Genomic DNA, 20,306 nt, shown 5'->3' with positions numbered 1-20,306 from the left:
AATCAGTGAAAGTAAAGAAAACCGATGTTAAGGAAGGAGGCGCGAATCGTTCGAAGAACAACGTTACTGCTCAACGTTTCGACGATTGACAATTCTATCACGAAAAAATCACAATGTATTCTATGCACGAAATTTTCACCCACTCGAAAGACATAAAGGTGAGTGGGCACCATGAATGATGGGATATTGCTTTCCCTGTCTTCCTACCTGAAGGTTCGATAAAAGAAAATGCGCGCGAGTCACGCGTTAATATTAATCTGCGCGGTAAGTGGGTCTACGCTCGGATATATCGATCGTGATCTACAGTAAAAACTTATCAGAAAATCGTTTCATGATTGTTTTATTGCATGTACAGTTGTGCATAATAGTCCAGTGCGATGGAACTGTTTCACCTCGAGTCGCTAGGACACTTCCCTTTGGCTTGTCTCCCTCGAGATGGATGGCTATGATTCGTTCGCTATGGTCTAGTGGAAGATTTTGGGAATGGCCAAGAAACGGTGTGGATGGTTTTCTGAGACTGGTAGCTTCTCCGGACACTAGGAAGAAGATGACGTTTGAATTCAGACCGGAAGATGGACCTCGTGCCTCGTTCGATTATCAGAGACGCTATGGCTATCGAGGACAACGACTGATTGAATTGCTTGGTTCTGGTTTTCATCCGGATGACGTGCCTTATCAAGAACCGTTGCCTGCTTCCGTGTTGGTACCTCCACCGCTTCCCTTCTAATTGCCGTATATTTTATCAATTTATATGGATTTATATGAAGGAATACGAAAGCGATAGAAAATAGAAAGGAGTGATTAAATGTGTTTCTCGATCAAAGTGAAAAATGGAATTAGACAGCCAGGATTTTAATGTAGTCTATATGAAGACCGGTGTCACTGTTCCTCCAGGTTGCTTGCCATTTGTTTGCTGCTGTATAGAAGTTGAGGAGTGCCTGAAATCAACGATATTGTGTTTTAAATGTTTTTGCAATGGAAGTCTAATTTTTTAAGCAGATGTACCTTCGATTCGACGTCTCTCCACGGCTTCGCGTAATCGCTGCTGATACAGCCGTCTGGGAAGGCCAAGTGACCTCCTACGGCTAGACCGACGTTTATATAAGCCTGTTAAAACGTGGAAAATGTTAAACGAACTATTTAGAATTAAAGATTATAGAAAAGGCATAAGTCATATTCTTCTTCTGTAAGGAATCAATTTTTAAATTCAATCCTTCAACTACTTGATGCACATGCTCGTGACATGTACGATATACTATTCTAAGTATTTTCTAATTTAATTAGATCCAGGTACTACGATATTTTATATTAAAATATGTATGTATTTTAGCCATTTTTTATTATAAAAAGATTTAATTGTTTACGTTACTAAACCAAAGAAAGAATGTGCGTGAAGGAGTTAGTTTACTGCTCTTTTTTCTACAGAAATTGTGCATTTGTTGCCAAGTCTTACATTTTTTAAGGTTGTTCTACGTTTCAGCTATGTATTTCTTCCAGCTACCAAATAGTATAAACAGAAAATTACTAAAAATAGACTTGTCATATTTCTTCCTTGTGATCTTACATTGTTAGCAATATTACAAGACGAACAGACAAAGAAAGATGGTGAAATAGGCACGGGAAGAAACGTAAAAGTAGTTACATAATTGCAGTTTAAAGTACTAACCGGATTATTGAACAAACTTGGTGGAACTTCTTGATCGCCATATTGTTCTCCATCAACCTTGAGCGTGATTCGATCGCTTTTCCATTCCAATTCGTACACATGATAATCATCTGACCATAAATTCGTTGAAGTCTTTTTAGGAAGCATTAATCGATTATCACGCGGAGAATGTTGGTTTATGGTCGTCGCATGAGCTCCAGCTAGAAGAATGTGCCCGCTAATGTCGTCTCCTCCTCGCGTTTTGAGGAATAGATTTCCGTTTGAATGAGCCACTATGATGTCAGAATAGAGCGGCGAATTTGGTGTATATTCGTTTATGTTCTCTAGAGTGAGTACTAAAATATAACAATGAATTATACACCATTTATTAAATTAAATAATCAATCTTGATAACTGAATTTTTTAAAATAGCGATCAAAGTACAGTACAGAGCCTCCCATATCCGCACTAATAAGGAGACAAAATTGTCCTGAGGTTAATTTGTTTCAATATTTAAGGATTTCATATTTCTCTGGCTGCTAGAAGCCATTGAGGTCTTTTATTGAATTATTTATCATTTATTTGTACATAATTCTTGCCTCGCGGCTTATGATAGCTTCCGGTTTGTACAATACATTCCGCTTTTTCTATAATACATTCTGGTATCTATATTAAGATATATCTATAACTGTCTATATCTATTTGTTCAATTTTCAGTATGTATCTCAATTTTTATATGTTTATGACACATTTGTTACTCATAAACTGTATATCGTATTTTGGCAAGTATTCTTTGTAGATGTGAAAATAAGTCATATAATAATATACATATTCAATAACAGATATCTACGTACATAGTACGTAACGAGAGTTCGGATGCAAGAGGCTCTACTGTTTATTAATTGGTATATTTAGCAGTTAACAATTAATTAGCGAAATATCATGACTATATAAAGAACCATAAAATGTACGATAGAACTCACAAGGATATAACCAGTCACCATGAGGCAATTTGGCACGGATTTGAATGCGTCCGTACTGGAAAGCGAACGATGACTTGGTATTTAATCGTCCTGATATAATAGGCGGTAAAATGTACGCGGCAAACGCATTTCGTTTGCAATCATCGGTATTAGCTACGCCTGTACAGCTAAAGAGACATTCAAGATTTTTAACATGACGATTATGACTTACGAGTATGATTGACTTTGTGATAATTAAAGTTTTACCTCGTCAAAGTCAGATTTCCGTTTGTAACGAAGTTTTCACCAAACTTATCATTGATGAAAGTTGGTTTAATATGCAAAATACCATCTTTGACTTCCACGTTGTCGTTATTCTTCATGTATACGACAAATTCATAATCCTAAAATAAAACAATAAATTTTTAACTGGCTTAATTCGATTTTATCTATGTTATTCCTTAACATATTAGATTTATTATTTCTAGAGAGAACAGAATACATGTTACGTGTCTTCTCCTATTTTCTTTAATGATTTAAGTCTAACGTGGCTAGCACATTTACCGGAATGCCAGAAAAACGCTCGAGTCTCGTCCAAAGATTCGTATTAAGAAAATCGAAATTTTCTTCGAAGATCGTTTGTCCCGGACAGGCAGTTTTTCCTTTCGTCTGCTGATTTATAGAACCTTCAAAGATTTTAGTCTGCGATGATGTCGAACAGGTGTTGTTATTTGCGGCACCTCCGTTCATTGGAGTTCCATCGTAATTGTAAAATTCTAAAAACAGAAGGAGTAAGATGAACAATCAAAGTTTTACAGAGAAACAGTAGCAAAATCGTTTCTTTTATTTTCAACAAACCTTTGACTTCATATTGTTGGTCAAGTAAATTATAGCCACGACCATAGTAAACGACATGGAGCCAATAATAAATCTTGTCTCCTAGTTTTAATCTCGTGCTTCTATCTTCATAGGTCCAACGGCCATTCTTTTTTTTTATGATATCCCTGGCAATAGTACCCGCTTCGAGGCTGTAGAAATCGTCGTTAAATTTTACGTGAAACGCGACCAAACTGATACCATCCTCATCTGAGTGGAAAGAGTATTTTCTTCGTTAAAAATTGTCAGTGTTTTTAGAGATACGTTAAACTCGCGATATACAATTTAAAATAGCAGAACTTTGTAAGTATGTATAAATATAGGTCTAAAAATTTAAATAAAGAACTAATTCGTGCACAGAGGTTTGTTTTATCTACAATAATTTACATGATAGTGAGTACTATACTTTGGATACTTATTTACATATTTTTGCCTACTATGTACGTTATAATGGTAAAATGCACAGAGGTTTGTTTTATCTACAATAATTTACATGATAGTGAGTACTATACTTTGGATACTTATTTACATATTTTTGCCTACTATGTACGTTATAATGGTAAAATGCACAGAGGTTTGTTTTATCTACAATAATTTACATGATAATGAGTACTATACTTTGGATACTTATTTACATATTTTTGCCTACTATGTACGTTATAATGGTAAAATGCACAGAGGTTTGTTTTATCTACAATAATTTACATGATAATGAGTACTATACTTTGGATACTTATTTACATATTTTTGCCTACTATGTACATTATAATGGTAAAATGAATCATTGTAAAAACCTATTCAGAGTACAATACAAATATTTTCGTAGTAATTTAATTCAAAATTATCGATGATAATCTTTTCTATATATAAGCACAATCTTGTTTATTGTTTGATATATCGCAATGAGGAAATTTCAAGTGCATTACTGTTGTATCAATGCGCGTGCAATGTACAAATTAAAATAAGCAAATTCTCTATTGAGTCATCAATAAAAGATTATCACTGGAACTATACAATTGCGCAATTCGATGCGCGAGTAATTTCTTTTGCGAATTAAAATATTACACTTACAATTGCTACATCAAACGCAAAAAGGGAATCGCAAGATATTTTATACGTGTTTTTCCTGCATATACAATTTTCGTACTCTTCCTTTAAACAAACACATTCCTTTCGTTAAACTGTAAAATGTTTCCTTGTTCCTGTTCACCTTCAACGGTTACCTCCATCAACCATTTCATTTGAATAATTTTTAGAGATGCACGGACTAAGTCGATTAACCGATAAATCGGCTTTCAAGGATATCGTCGATTATTTTCAGACACGTTTAAATCCAAACAGAAAATTGTTTAACTTTTTTAAAAATTTTATTCTATTATAAAATTAAGAAATAATGACCAAAGTTTCTAGTTAATCGGTATTTATTTAGTTTATGTATCCGTAAGTATATTTAATTACTTAGGTTGTTTAATTAATTTAATTAATCAGGTTAATTATCAACCTGTAAGTAAATATACTATGTTATTACATACTGAAAAATATTAAAATTATACTAATGATAAAAAAGAGAGAACATTGTATTTTTATTTCTATGCTTTAGCAAAATGACTTAGCACTTAAGCCGGATAATCAGCTTCAAGTCGGTACATCTCTCATAATTTAAAAAAATAGCAAAACACTAAAGTTGCACGAAGATACTGGTACCAAGCAAATATACATATAGATTGACACCAAAAATAAGGAATCCCACTCACCTGGAATAGACATCCGTAATCCTTTTGGATGAAGAGGTTCTACGCTCGCTGCTGGAGGAGTATATTGCGCTGAATTTTCTTGAATTACCACGTTAAACAATAAAATGGCATTAAGAAGTAGCCACTTCGTTCCGAGAACGCTCATGATGACCACGTTCGATGATGCTGCCGGTTCAAGCGATACTGAGGAGTAGAACGCTGCTGTGGCGTTTTATTAGAAACAGGTTTTTATATAAATACATACGTATAAACGTATGTTTATCTCTATGAAGCTTCCCATCTCGGAAACGATCTTCCACTCTTTTGCAGATTGGCGATTCTCCGACTGAAACCAAAAGACTCTATTCAGTTAATCGAACAACGTAAAAATCATGAACTACAGAAATGATTAATAATTGGTTTGATTCATTTCGTTGATTGTACAATACATACGTATATTCTTTATATTGTTGCTTCGGTGAAACAGTCCAAAAATTGAAGTTAAAATTCGGACTAGTTTATATATCTTATTAATCTTTAAATATAATGCAAAATTTACTTTTTAATCGATTTTTTGTTCCAATAATTTTGATTTTCAATTGCTATTTTAATTACAGACAGCAAAATTCAGTAGGAACATATAATTACGTAAAAATGATTAATTATTGCATTTTGAAATATTATAATTGTTAAATTATTAATTTTATTATTATTAATCGTCGCTCAATTTCTTTTAATCGAGTAAAGAAAATATTTGGATAAAGTAAGGGAATAAATTAATTAGTTTATATCACGCGATATTCTCGGTTTTCCCAGGATTTTGTAAGAGTTGAAGAATTTCTCCGATAGATAAAACGTTTCTCGATTGCGATATGTATTGATACTAATATATGTTTCTTGTCTCTATCATGTAGTAGTAAATGATTGTTGGTATCATTTCATAATTTACATATTCATTTATTTTTGATGGCAGTGACATGAGAACGCTGATAAAACAGATTTAATCCGCACAAGTGAGATATTTTTATTAATTTTGCTGGTTTACTTTTTTTGTAATAATAATTCATTTCGTAAGAGGTAGAGAAGGACTAAAAATTAATAATTTTAATTATAGAAAATATATTCCTTATGAAAACATTATTGTCAACTTTAACTTTTCTCCTCAACTTCACCTTTTTTATTTTATTAAATTTTTTCTTAATTTAATCAACCTAAAATACTGATATCTGAAACATTATTAAAGAAATAACAAAAAGTATCAGAGAGAAGAATTATTGATATTCCTGTTATTTAACAATGCTTTAAAACGATCTATGGTCGACATTACGTCTAGTTGTTTAACGTGAAGAAATGTGCAAAGAGAGTAAAAATATATTTTTGTAGCTTGTTATATAAACCGCGTAAAACGCAAGAATTAAACGGCATTTAGGGACTTCTTTTTGTCGTTTAGTGCCTAAAATTAATAGGCCCACCCATGATCATATAAACAGGTCTCGACCATATTCGTATAAACAGGTCTCTCGACACTCATATACCTACATGATTATCCAAGCAGATCTTGATGATTATATACCAAAGCCTAGGAAATATCGTCCGAAAATTGAGTCGTAAAATATCAATATGGAAGGTTCTCGGTTTGCGCATGCGTAAAGTGCTATGAATGCTTTAGACAGAAACGGGAACATTCTATTTATCTTTATCTGTCTCGCAAGAACATGGACTTTATTGGCCTTCCGTGTTGATTTTTTATGACTAGACACGGCTCAATTTTCGGATAGTTTTCTCTAATGAATATCGAGACCTGTTTATATATTTGTTTATATTGATTTATCTCCAGAATGTCTCCGGATCTCCAGTACGATCACATTACGCTATCGCGAAAACTTGCCTTCAATATAGTCACATAAATTTAAATTTAAATTTAAAACTGATTGATTGTATATACGGATAGAAAAGTTTGCATTGTTCACATATTTACCAAGAATGGCTAAATAAGAAAAAGCCAGAGTTCGAGAAATAAGAAGCACTTCATCAAGTAACGTCCAGTTGAGAGCCGCATTGACAATTGTGGGACAAGTCACCTATAATCTGTAAAGAAGTTTGGATTTTCTCGAGATGTTTTTCTTTAATAATCCATGTAAACTTTCCTAAACGTTTTACCATCTCTCATGAGATACTTTTTTCGCGCGTGCTAGTTTCTAAGTACATACAATCTTGGAAAAAATCTTAAATTTGAACTACAAAAGTTCTTTCAATTTTCACGGACTCTGGCGAACAGAACGGTTTAGCGCACCATGCGCACCAATCCACTCACTCTTTTACCCTAAAATTACAAACGTAACGTAACATCTAGTAACGCTCATATGAAACAGGTCTGGACACTCGCTAGGGAAAACCGTTCATCTTTTGATTAAAAAAATATCAAGATGGAGGATAAGGAAAAGCCTCGTTCTGTGAAACAAACAGAAATAGATAGAGTGAGTCTGTCATTGTGTGAAATATTCATAATATCTATGCATATGTATATACGCGTTACGCTTGCGTAAAACGGGACCTTTTCTTGCTTTACATCTTGATTTTTTTCGACTCAAAAGATGAATGGTTCTATCAATGCTTTCAGTATCGAAGTGTCTATACCCCAGACGTGTTTATACGACCGTAGTCTCCAGTCGCCATAAGTTCCGATCAGTTTCGACGTTTTCGTGCCAAGTTTCGATTTAGTTGCTGTACAATAAAAAAAGCTTTCCGTGAATTGCATTTCAAAAGTGCAGCCTCTTCCTGGACATCCAGCCGTGAGTACTATCTTATTTCAACTACTTACATTGACATTCTTATTTTCGTTCTATACTTTCGGAAAAATGTTGGATATTGCCAAGCGAGTTTTTCGGATTAACGTGTTTAATATACACAAACTTCTTCTATAGTTATTATGTTATCTTATCAGAAATTACTATATTATCATAAATACAATTTTGAAGGATATATTCTAACTAAATTTAAATTTATACGTCTTCAATAATCATGGCGATCACATTTGGATGTTTATGAGAACGTTCTCCTGGAGTTTACAAACTTTTATACTTAATGAAGGTATTTTGAAGTTTTCATCAGCATCATTAACCTATTTAAGGAAAAATCATTTAATCCCTGTCTTTTTCTTTATTATTGTGTTTAATCTCGGATAGATTGATGCATTTTATTTGGTCCAATTTGACTTATTACAAACTTAATATATTCTCTCTTTTTATATACAAGTTTATATAGCACAATACTTTTGTGCACTATTTATATATTATGTAATAAGATGTATTTCCGATCACTCTGTATTTCATTTTGTGAAATATAATAAATATTGCAGTATGTTTGTTTTGGCTCTAGGTTATTTCCAACAACTACAGTTTTGATGTTTAAAACACATCTGTTTTATATCATATGTTTTGTTGGATGTAATATCTTGGTATATTATAATACTGTTTATATTCTTCTAAGTTAATGAATTTGAATGTTTATAAAAACATATTAATTATACATATTTAAAACATATTTTTATATATTCTGAATGATATTTAATATAATAATTTTAATTCGATCTATTTCAAATCTACTTCTTTGTCCTTTAAATAATTTTATCATACATCTATTGAAAAATATAATGTAATTTTGGTTTTATTTGTACTTGATAAAGGGAAAAGCATAAATATTGGCTGAATGTGAAAAATATTTATATATATTCAGTCTTAATATGAACCTAAATTTTTTAAAGAGTCTAGTTACTAGAGTAAATCTTTTTCTCTATAGCTTCATTTTACATATTACTGTGTATTAATGTTATATTGCATTTGTATTATCAGATATTTATTGATTTTCATATATTATTTCATATGTATTACTTATAAATGTGTTACTGATTTTAGATTCTTTTGCGAGATATTTTGTGAATGAGTGTACTTTATCTATCAAAGAAATATAGTATACATATATCAGTATATAAGCAAATAATTGCATAATTATGAAATTTACATTGTTTGTATTTTAACAATGTATCTTATATCTACAAAATTTGTAATGTTTTGCATTTAGTAACTTTTTATGGATATGATAATCATCTTATAACTATTTAATAAGTGCAGAAGATTAATAGACTGAACATTTAACTTATTATATTTTTATGTTAATGTATTTGTACAAATATTTACAAATGTGTGTTTCTGATTTATACCAAACATATTTTGTATTATTTTATTGACTTGTAAGTATTCTGATGATGTGTAGTTTTCTCTATATCCATTTTACGAGTGTTTCTATTTCTTTGATCCTCTATATTTTACCTATTATGAAACAATAAAATCGCTATTGAAATTTAAGAAATAAGTTTCTACATATTTTATTATTGTGACGATTAAGAAAATTCTAGGTAATTTGTAACACGTGGTTGAAACACATGGTTGAAACACATTTTATATTTATATACATAGTTTTAACTTTTATATTTTTGTAAAACTGTAAACCTTAATATTGACTAAAACTTACAGATATTTTTAAACTGCTGTATGTATAATTTTTATTAATATGTTTAATTAATAATTCCTGAGACATTTTTTCATTTATATATGATTGGTGATTGTACCATAAAAGGAAAACAAATAACTGAATAGAGATTTTTACTATATTTTATACACGTATGTGGTGGTAACTCTATAACAATTTTCTTTGAATATAAAATAGCGTCCAAACGGACTGCGGCCCTTAAAACAGTTTGGAATGCACTAGCAAACCATTTGCTAGAGTGAGAGAGATTTAAAAAATGCAAAATTGGAACCAATGGCAATTGTCAGCTGGTGCTGTTGCTACTCCAATGCCACAACCACCAGTTGGTTATGCTGTACCAGGAACAGATCCTACAGCTATGATGCAAGCATACATGCAGTATTATAATCAACCAGTAAGTATTTTATTAAATATCTCTATCTAATATATGAAAAAAATAAATCTTGCATTATAATATATATGAAATTTTCTTTGAAAATTTGACATGTTAATTACAATTTTGTTATAATATTGTCATATGTACTTATTTTTCATTTAACTAATGAATTTATCAATTTATTTAACATAATATATAAATATTTCTATATTATATAATATATGTAGCATGTCACAATTATAATGTTTTATTAGGCACCTAGTGGGTATACAGCTGAACAATGGGCTGCAGCTCAACAACAAAACTGGGCTCAGTGGCAGCAATGGCAGCAACAATATCAGCAATGGCAAGCACAGTATGGGGAGAAGGTATGTAAAAGGCATAAATAACACAAAAATGTATTCATTCATTAATTCAATTTTGAACTTTGTTTCAGTACCAAGAAACAATGAAACACATGTCAGCCCAGAACATGAACTTAGCTAATCAGGTGTCACAGTTACCAATCGTACAACCTCCACCACCTCTTCCAAAGGAGGATACAAAACCGCCATTACCTCCTAATAATATGAACACATATCAATTTACAAGCATGCCTCCTCCACATCAAAACAATCTTCCATTATTTCCCGTTAAACAAAACGCGAATACACCAATGCAACAAACAAATATACAAAACTGTCCTCAAAACCCCCCTTTACCTCCAAATCAGCCACCATTACCTCCTGAAAATAACAATAGTAGTAAAGAAAATAATAGTTTAAATGGTAAACGCAGTAATAGTATCGGTAGTGAATCTAATAGTGTTAAAAAGTTGAAAATCGAAGATGAAGAACTAACTGAAGCCGAGAAAACATTTGACGCTCAGTTTAAACAGTGGGAGGAGCAGTTTAATAAGTGGAAACAGCAAAATGCAAATCATCCAGACAAGGTAAGTGATATTACAATTATTATCATATATCGGCTACAGAAAAAATCAAATATGATGACTGAAACATCAGTAAGTGATTTACTGCTAGTTCTAGTTTTATTCGAAAAGGGATTATTTTATTATAGACCCAGTATAAACAGTACGAAGCTAAATGGACATCCTGGCGAGAGAAGCTTATCGAACGACGTGAACAAATGCGTAGGAAACGCGAGCAACAAAAGCAAACTGTTGTTAAAGTAGATGTTGAAAAGAATAAAGGCTCGTCTGGTGATGATAAGATACTGAACATTCTATCCAGTACAGAAAATCAAGGATTAATCAACAATTTATTGGGTATTGGTAAAACTCTTGGCTTAACTGCAAAGCAGAGTATTAACGTACCTCCACCGCCACCGCCGCCACCAGCAACAGAAACAGTAGCGTCTAACATTCAAACAGCAACTTCCTCTCAAGTATCACAGTCGTCGACAACTCAGCTACCAGTCATGAACATGATGTCTTCTAATATGACTTCGTCACCTTGGAATTCTCAACAATGGACAGCACAGTATAATGCAGGCGTGAACGTATCGAATTTCTCTAACTTCCAAGCTATGACTGGAGTACCTCCACCTCCATTCAATATGCCACCAACTCAAATGCCTCCACCAAACTTTACACAACCGCCGCCGAATTTTCCAGCTATACCAAACTTTTCACAACCACCGCCGGGATTTGTTAGTAATGATTCACGACAGAATCACAACGTACGACCGCCAGTTCCACCCAACATGCAAGGAAGACCTCCTTCATTCGGAATGAATACTGGTAAAGGTCCAGATAGTAATTTGATACACAACGAACGTCAAAATCAACCTGGTTCTATGAACAATTTTGACTCAGTAGGTCATCAGGGTAATTTCGGAATAAATGATGCTGGGCATCAAAAGGAAGGCATACCAGCAGAACGTTTTGGTCCAGATAGTATAAATGATCAACAAGGTAATCAATTTCGCAATGATATGTTTGGTCAACGAAATGAAAATTATAAATTAAACGATGAACGAGTATCTGAAGCCGAACAATTTAGAAGAGAAGATAGGAACTATCAAGAACACGGAAATAACCAGTTCAATCAACAGAAAATGAACTTTAACAACGATAGATTTGCTTCTGGAAACGATCGGTTTGGGCCAGGAAACAGTCGGTTCGGTCCAACGAATGATAGATTCGGACCTGGAAACGATCGGTTTGGTATGACAAATGATCGATTTGGACCTGGAGATAACAGATTCGTTGTTGGAAATGATAGATTTGGACCAGGAGGTGACAGGCTAGGACAAGGAACTGAACCTGTTAATGATCGTTTTGGAACAAACAATAATCGATTTGGTCCAAATAATGAACCTTATGGTCCTGGGGGTGATAGGTTTAATAGGAATAGTATGGATCGTTTTGACCAAAAAGACGTAGTAGATAATAGACGTGATAATTTTCTAAATGTTTCAAGGGGTTTCAGTAGGAATAATCAATTTGAACCACCAGATAAATTTGCTCCAGAACTAAAGAAGCTTATGGAAAAAAGGAGAGCAGCGATGGACGTATTCAAACCAAGTTATTTTGATTCTGATAAAAGTAGCAGCGTTAGTTCACTGAGTGAAAGCTTTAAGAAGATTACAGGTGATTCTCCATTCATGAAATCTGCTGGAAACCAAAATTTGGGACCTCGTGGATCTTCTAACTTTGGACCAGGCGCACCTGGTAATTTCAGAATACCTGGAGATTTTAAGCTTCATGGAAATCCTGACTTTGGACCGCGTGCTCTTCTAGGAATTGTACGCAACAATTCGTTCGATTCGCGGGATTCATTCAAAGGATCGAATTCTAGTTCACAACAAATGCAAGATCTTATGCATACCGAACCTAGATCGGAAATGGTGAATATCGGAAACGACACGAATGTGAAGAACGAGGTTAAAAATGAATCTACTACTGCAGTAGAACAAGTTGCAGTAAATAATTCGAAATCGACTGAACAAAACGTCGATAATGCACAAAAAGACAGTTCTGAGAATTATTCAATACAGAAAGACATTCCATTATTAGAAAAACCACCTTGGGTTAACGCTCAACTTCCTGAAGATAGCTTATTGCAGAAGGATAGTATTAAGGAGGAAGAAATTCCGTCTACAAACTATAGCTCTTCAGAACAGGATCCACAGAATGCTTTCAAAGAACAAACAGAGGTAAAGCAAGAACTATCTAATAATGATAGTGAAAATACCGAGAAAAAACCTGAAGTGTTACCTTTTATGGGAGAAAATGATCTAAAACCTGAAGATTTAAATATGGAGCCACCACCTGAATTACCCAATTTAGGTCCTGTTCTTACAGACACTAATGAACCTACTGATTCTGTACAAAGAACAGATGAACCATATGATGGAAAAGAGTCTTCCTTGAAATCATTTGTAAGTAACACTGAATCTTTTGAACCAAGAGGACCTTTTGATTCTACATTTGGTCCAAGGGGAATGCCATTTAGACCAAGTACACCTTTTTTGAGTCCTAGAGGTCCTAACAATGTAAGATTTCCTATGTTTGATCCACCATTTAATTCTTCTGGTCCAAATCCGTACTCATTAGGTCCTCGTGGACCCAATGATGTACAATTTGGTCCAAGAGCTTTGAATGATGGGCAGTTTGACCCAAGAGGCCCGAGCGATGGACAGTTTGGTCCAAGAGCTTCGAATAATGCGCAATTTGGTCCTCGAGGTCTTGGTGATGGACAATATGGCCCTCGAGGTACTGGTGATGGACAATATGGCCCTCGAGGTACTGGTGATGGACAATATGGCCCTCGAGGTACTGGTGATGGACAATTTGGTTCAAGAGCTCCCAATGATGGGCAGTTCGGTCAACGGGGTCCAAATGATGCACAATTTGGCCCAAGGGGACCTAATGATGGACAATTTGGTCCTAGAAGTGTCAATGATGGAATATTTGGACCAAGAGGTCCTAATGATGGACTATTTGGGACGAGAGGTCCCGTTGAAAATCAATTCGGATTAAGAGCTCCTAATAATGTACAGTTTGGACCTAGATCTTCGAATATTGGACAATTTGGCCCCAGATATGATGCTCAGTTAAGTTTAAGCAGACCTAATGATGGACAATTCGGTCCTAGAGCGACAAACGATGGTCAATTCGGGCCCCACGGACCTAATAATAGACCATTTGATAATCGAGGTCCTTGCGATCAGTTTATGCCTAGAGGACTTAACGAAGGACAGCCAAGATTTTCAGGACTCAATGATAGACTTTTTGGTTCACGACGCAATGATCCACCTTATCAACGAAGTCCAGGTGGTTCGAAAGGTGCAAACGACGGCCAGTTTTCAAATAGATTTAATGAAAAACAATTTGATAATTCTACTGATGGATGTTTTGGTTCACAGAGTTCTAATGATGCATATTTTGGTCCACGAGGTCCAATAGGTAGCTCAAATGACACTTCTTTCTTATCTCGAGGTCAACCTGACAGATCTTTTGATAATCGACAACTTGATGTCAGAGGAATTGGAGAACTTAGATCAAAAGGACCAATTGATAATAATTCTGGTTCCAAAATACAGGGTACTTCAGAAATAAGCGGTGATGGTGGAGTATTCGCTAATAATGAACAAATATCAATTGATGAAAGTATGCAACAGAGGCAATTCGATTCTAATGATGCACAGAATTCAGTCTGGAGGCAACCATACTCTAAAAACAGCTTCGGAGATGTAGATCAAAGGTCTGGAAGAGGCTATCTTGATAAATCCATGTTGCCTCAAAATGAATCATTTAATCAGAGTATAGCGAACGACATAGAACGACGATCTCCTAAGAATGGAAATAAATGTAACGTTCCTGATAAAAGATCAGAGAGAAATATGAACGATATAACGGTGACTGATTACAAGACTGGATACACAGAATCTTCATCAGGTTCTGATTATACAAAATTCGATAACTCTAATATATACGTGAAACGACCTATGGATAACAGGCAAAGCCAAGTCAGGTGTTCAGCTGTGAAAGAATTTTGTATAGAGAAACAATTTAATTATAATCATAGCGGGGCTAGCAGCGACAAGAAATTTATCGAGCATATACCTGCTAAAGTAATAGATTACGCCCACACTTCCCGATCATCGAATCAAAATCACTTAACTCCTGTGCAATGTTTCGACTATGGACATGGCAATTTAAAACCTCTAGTGCCAGAGCATGAAGTGTACCCAAAGAAAGATTTTAGAAATTGGGAGGAGAACGAACAGAATTTAAAAGATTATACAGAGAAAATCAGGAGGTACGAATGTTATGCGAACAAAACAGAATCTAGACACCCTCGAGACTACAAACAAAGAAGAAATAGCGAAGAATTTATAGATGATAGAAAACCTGAAAGGGAACGCAGAGAGAAGGAGGACTATAAAGCGAAAGAACGTGATGATAGAATATTTGATCATACGCCTGACAAAGATCAAGATAACCGCTATGATAAGAGTCCCATTAAAGGTAATTTGATGTTAAGTTGCAAAAATATACAGTTTTTCATTTCAAGTATTATTATTCGGATCTCTAAAAATATATTCAGAAAAAGTACATAAATATTTATTGGTATTTAGTTATAAAATTGTATAGACAATTTTATGTTTATTATCATTTTTCCCAAATGTAGAAAGAACACGGGAAAGATGTGAACCGTCTCAAAAGGAAACGACTAAAGAGAATGACAAAGATGAAGACAGGTACAGTACAACAAATATATTATTTATAAATTTATCTGTGTACTTATGTATATAAATAAAGTATCGTAAATTATTAATCATATTGTTTAACATTAATGTGAATTAATTACGTTTGAAAATATATAACTTTATTTAGATCGAAAGGAAATATAAACTGGCAGGAGAATTCGAACAAGAACGTCATAGATACAAAGCCATCAGAGACCAGGTATGTTTTTTTGATTACTAAATGCGTTTTAAATGTTTTAGTCTTTGAAATATTGTAAAATAAACGCTTTCATGACTTTTGTGTTCTTAAATTTACATTTTGATACACATTGGTGACCATCTGTAGATATAATATTTCTGATAAGTATTGCATTTTGCATAAAGTATGAAGACTTATTTATGCAAATTCATACCCTCTCTCTCTCTGTCTCTCTCTTTCTCTGTTTTTAAACTGCTAAAATGCAGTTGCAAAATGTCATTATATATACTTTTATTCATCGTGTCAATATTATTGGCACATAAAAATATTTCGAAAACCATTGGTTTTCTTCATTAACAATGTTATATATACATATATACATGTATTTTTATGTGGCTATATTATTAATGCCACTATATTGATTAATATTATGTAACCACATATTAAACCACGAAAATTTTATTTATACGCGTAATGCAAATGAAAACTATTTCTGAAAATTATTTATGCTTCTGCTCTTTTATAATATATATCGTAAAATTTTTTAGAATTAAACGCACGGATCACACAGCGGCATAATACAAACACGTTTCATTTTAATCTGTTCGTATTATGTACAAACATGTTTCTTGTGATTTAATTCATTTACTTTAATAAGATAACATGGAAAAATATTTGCTATTTTCAGGTGATGGCTATTTTTTAAAATAGCTTCCAGAAGGTTTCACTTATTTACTGTGTTTAATACAATTTTGAAACTTTTTAATATCGTAATACCTTGTGCAAAAAAACATCAAATATAGCACATTTAAATTTGAATTAAATTTTTCAGTCCTTACTATTTACAATTATTTATCTCTATTGTTATTTCTTTTCCGTTATGTTGTACAAAAGAGTATTATATGTTCTTTATTCTATACTTAAAGATTATAAGTAGATTATATAAAAACCTTTTAAATAAGTTGACATTGTTTATTACAGTGTTACAGATGCTCAGCATAATGTGTTGGAATCTACGCCAAAAACTTTGGAATTGGCAAAAACACCGAACTGCACAATGGTGGATGACTTATTGTGCCCTCCAGGTCGTCAGAACAGACCACCAAAAATAGCTATAATTTTAAGGGGTCCACCAGGCAGTGGAAAATCTTTTGTGGCAAAACTTATTAAGGTAAAGTTATATTTATTAAGATATAATTTATTTTGTCTTATAAATAACGATACAATTTCGAACATATCTTTTTATAGGATAAGGAAGTTGAACAAGGAGGTTCTGCACCACGAATATTAAGTCTTGATGATTATTTCTTGGTAGAGAAGGAGATAGAATCCACAGATGACAACGGAAAGAAAGTTACGGTTAAGGTATAAAATAAATTATTACTTTTTTAATTAAATTTAAAGTTTTAAGCACAAATAAATTGCAGCACTTTCTGATTTAATAAACTTTACAGGAAATGGTCTATGAGTACGAAGAAGCAATGGAGCAAAGTTACATCACATCTCTTGTTAAAGCTTTTAAAAAGAATATTACCGATGGTTTCTTTAATTTCATTATATTGGATTGTATCAACGAAAAAATATCCGATTATGAAGAAATGTGGAGTTTTGCTAAAACAAAAGGCTTCAAAGTAAGTTTTCATTGCAACATCAAAATTCGAATAAATTAGAACAGAGAACAATTCTTTGTTAATATTTTTTAAAAATATTTATAGGTGTATGTTTGTGAGATGGAAATGGATTTACAAATTTGTTTAAAAAGAAATATTCACAATCGTACAGAAGATGAAATAAATAGAATTATAGATTACTTTGAGCCAACTCCAAGTTATCATCAAAAATTGGATGTTAATTCTATGCTACAGGAACAAGCAATCGAAGAAGTATATCTTTTTTCATTAGGTTGTATATTTATCTTTTCAGATTCATGTTAATTATTTACCTGATTTTAGGTTCATATGGAAGACACTGAAGAAACCCAGGAGAAATCTCCACAACAAAATGAAGATAGTCAAGATAGTCAAGATGATACTCAAGATACTATTGTAATTTACTAATTTCATACATATATATTTTTATAAATATTCGGTTCATGATATATATACATATACATATATATGTATATATATGTATATGTATATGTATATGTATATGTATATGTATATGTATATATACTGTTATCCATTTATAGGGGGTTAGCAAGTGGGAACGTATGGAAGCAGAGGACAAATTAGGCACGTTATTATATACTTTAGAAGATATTAATATATCTTACAAACAATCTATATCTTGTCTAACGTTATTAATTATATCAATTTAAAATAGATCGTTTGGATGGTCTTGCAAAAAAGAAAAATGAAGGAAAGGTGCAAACTATGAAAGATTTCCTTCAAGTTCCTGACTATTATAATATGGAAGATACTTCTGGTAAAAAACGTGTAAGTATATTTTTGTTTGATTTATCGATAAAATATACAGATAAATTTATCATGAACTGTTGGATTTGATAGGTACGTTGGGCAGATTTGGAAGAACGTAAAGAACAAGAAAAAATGCGCGCTGTAGGATTTGTAGTCGGTCATACAAATTGGGATCGTATGATGGATCCCACAAAAGGAGGAAGCGCCTTAACACGCACAAAGTATATATGATTTAACTTTACCTCTAGGTTATCTAGAAAAAATTACAAAAATTGATATTATTCGCGTGTAAGTTCTAGTCTACAAATTTACACGATTATTTAAGACCCGTAAGAATGAATCTTTTTGCATTTTTACAAAGAGCGAAGAATACTTCGTATTTAGAAATAAGATGTATGTAAAAGTGGAATTATAGAATTTACGATTAATTAAAGCTTGTGTAAAAAGTTGTATTACATAACATCAGAAAGAGTGTTTATGTTGCAGTATTATTGATATCGTATAAAGACTGTTTTTTTTATCATAATTAAATTAAATGTTGCAATTAAATGTTACAATTTTATAAAATTTCTTACGAATCTGTTAATGTTGTGATATCTTTGCAAAGAAATACTCTTAAAATTCGGCAAATCTTATATTATTGTATTGATAATAATTTCTAACAATTTATTTCAATGAAAAACATATACAATGCCAAAGCATTACGTTTGTATCTATGTAATTACATATATGTTTGTATATGTATCCATAAATTGTTTTTCTCTTTTCCTCTTCGGAAAAGAATATTCAAATTTTATTTTAGAAATTGTGTATAAGGTGATGTATGAGCATCATTTTAATTTTCCTATAGACTATATGTATTTTTACAAATGTAAAAGATATCTTTTTGTACATTTATACATGAACAGTATTTTTTCTGATCTAATTTTTTTTAATTATATAAAAATTTCCTAAAATCATGAATGTTGTTTTATTCTAAGCATTTAGAGTATCGTTGTTACTATAAGTGTTTTTTCCTTAATATATATCTTTATACAGATATTAAATATTCAATGCCTTATATGATCATTATTATATTGCAGGTTTTTCTCACTATCATAATGACATATTTTTATTCGACTACAGTAGTGTACAGAAGTGAACACGAGATGTCTTCAAACTTTCAAATTCTTCAGATGATGTATGGTTCTAATATAGCCTTATAGAAAATCTAGGCTAGTGTAAATCTTGTTAATTTATGTAAAGCATGCTGTAATTATTGTACATAATATTAATGAAATTGTTTTCACGATACATTTCTATATTTACTTCATGCATAATAATAATAATGTATAAGATAAACTAAAAGCTTAAATATACGTGATAATCGTACACTGCCCGTTCAGGATTGTAGCATTATGAAGATATACTCATTATTTGATTCAAAGAATAATTGTATCGATAAAGTAAAAAAAGTGAATAATAAATTGTAGAAAATTGTTTAATACTTTATAATTATTATTATAATTACATTAGACTTGTTTTTCGAAAATAGAAAAATGTTTACTTGCAAATTTGTACGATGTTGAATATTAATGGAAAAAATGTACACACATGCATATATGTATATATATAATTATGATACTTTTCAATCATACTTTTTAAATCAGTACCTTGGGCAAAAATGTTAAATTAATCTTTTTTTTATATGTATATATATATATAATATCGTATTTAAATTATTTTTGTAAGGAATGAAGCAATGTAAAAGTAATAATGAATAATTTTATGTATCTTTTATGTATTATAATAGTATAATGTTCATGAATAATAATAATACTTATTAATATTTAGTAGTAGTATAATATACTTCA

General features: G+C 32.1%; 3 protein-coding genes across 7 annotated transcripts; 2 read left to right on the top strand and 1 right to left on the bottom strand.

Moving 5' to 3' along the window:
- Positions 1-88: 88 nt before the first annotated feature.
- On the top strand, positions 89-753 carry LOC139987480 (uncharacterized). Its single transcript, XM_072003778.1, has 2 exons — positions 89-264; positions 356-753. Exons 1-2 carry the CDS (start codon positions 229-231, stop codon positions 725-727), a joined length of 408 nt encoding a protein of 135 aa, XP_071859879.1. The 5' UTR covers positions 89-228; the 3' UTR covers positions 728-753.
- B-gluc1 (beta-1,3-glucan recognition protein 1) lies at positions 324-5,442 on the bottom strand. The gene is made up of 8 exons (XM_072003768.1): positions 5,238-5,442; positions 3,466-3,693; positions 3,172-3,383; positions 2,875-3,011; positions 2,629-2,795; positions 1,667-2,001; positions 1,006-1,107; positions 324-938 (listed from the first exon to the last, which is right to left on the bottom strand). The coding sequence occupies exons 1-8, from the start codon at positions 5,380-5,382 to the stop codon at positions 837-839; spliced, it is 1,428 nt and encodes a 475-aa protein (XP_071859869.1). The 5' UTR covers positions 5,383-5,442; the 3' UTR covers positions 324-836.
- A 2,119-nt stretch (positions 5,443-7,561) lies between these two features.
- LOC139987470 (uncharacterized) lies at positions 7,562-19,824 on the top strand. Of its 5 annotated transcripts, none has more exons than XM_072003760.1 (17): positions 7,562-7,693; positions 7,837-8,008; positions 9,942-10,158; positions 10,395-10,508; positions 10,577-11,071; positions 11,197-15,613; positions 15,777-15,846; positions 15,983-16,054; positions 17,015-17,204; positions 17,282-17,398; positions 17,488-17,664; positions 17,749-17,916; positions 17,986-18,078; positions 18,225-18,267; positions 18,359-18,471; positions 18,544-18,674; positions 19,536-19,824. In XM_072003760.1, the coding sequence occupies exons 3-17, from the start codon at positions 10,021-10,023 to the stop codon at positions 19,552-19,554; spliced, it is 6,357 nt and encodes a 2,118-aa protein (XP_071859861.1). In that variant the 5' UTR covers positions 7,562-7,693; positions 7,837-8,008; positions 9,942-10,020; the 3' UTR covers positions 19,555-19,824. The 5 variants fall into 5 exon arrangements, 4 of the variants coding, with proteins under 4 accessions (XP_071859861.1, XP_071859864.1, XP_071859862.1 ...); XM_072003763.1 differs by having other exon boundaries at positions 7,631-8,008; positions 11,197-13,855; positions 13,916-15,613; XM_072003761.1 differs by having other exon boundaries at positions 7,631-8,008; positions 11,197-13,885; positions 13,916-15,613.
- The last annotated feature ends 482 nt before the right edge of the window (positions 19,825-20,306 follow it).

The sequence above is a fragment of the Bombus fervidus genome, chromosome 5 (genome assembly GCF_041682495.2).
Source record: "Bombus fervidus isolate BK054 chromosome 5, iyBomFerv1, whole genome shotgun sequence".
In the NCBI taxonomy this organism is placed as follows: Eukaryota; Metazoa; Arthropoda; class Insecta; order Hymenoptera; family Apidae; genus Bombus; species Bombus fervidus.
The sequence above is the reverse complement of the archived record's forward strand: the minus strand, read 5'-3'. Positions and strand labels throughout refer to the sequence as shown.

Coding starts and splice junctions, on each gene's coding strand:
- LOC139987480 (XM_072003778.1), top strand. CDS start 229: ATGCGCGCGAGTCACGCGTTAATATTAATCTGCGCG. Junction 265..355: donor CGTTAATATTAATCTGCGCG/GTAAGTGGGTCT, acceptor TTGCATGTACAG/TTGTGCATAATAGTCCAGTG.
- B-gluc1 (XM_072003768.1), bottom strand. CDS start 5,382: ATGAGCGTTCTCGGAACGAAGTGGCTACTTCTTAATGCCATTTTATTG. Junction 3,384..3,465: donor CCAACAATATGAAGTCAAAG/GTTTGTTGAAAA, acceptor TTCTGTTTTTAG/AATTTTACAATTACGATGGA. Junction 939..1,005: donor GGAGAGACGTCGAATCGAAG/GTACATCTGCTT, acceptor CGTTGATTTCAG/GCACTCCTCAACTTCTATAC.
- LOC139987470 (XM_072003760.1), top strand. CDS start 10,021: ATGCAAAATTGGAACCAATGGCAATTGTCAGCTGGTGCTGTTGCTACT. Junction 17,917..17,985: donor AGGAACAAGCAATCGAAGAA/GTATATCTTTTT, acceptor ACCTGATTTTAG/GTTCATATGGAAGACACTGA. Junction 18,472..18,543: donor ATACTTCTGGTAAAAAACGT/GTAAGTATATTT, acceptor TGGATTTGATAG/GTACGTTGGGCAGATTTGGA.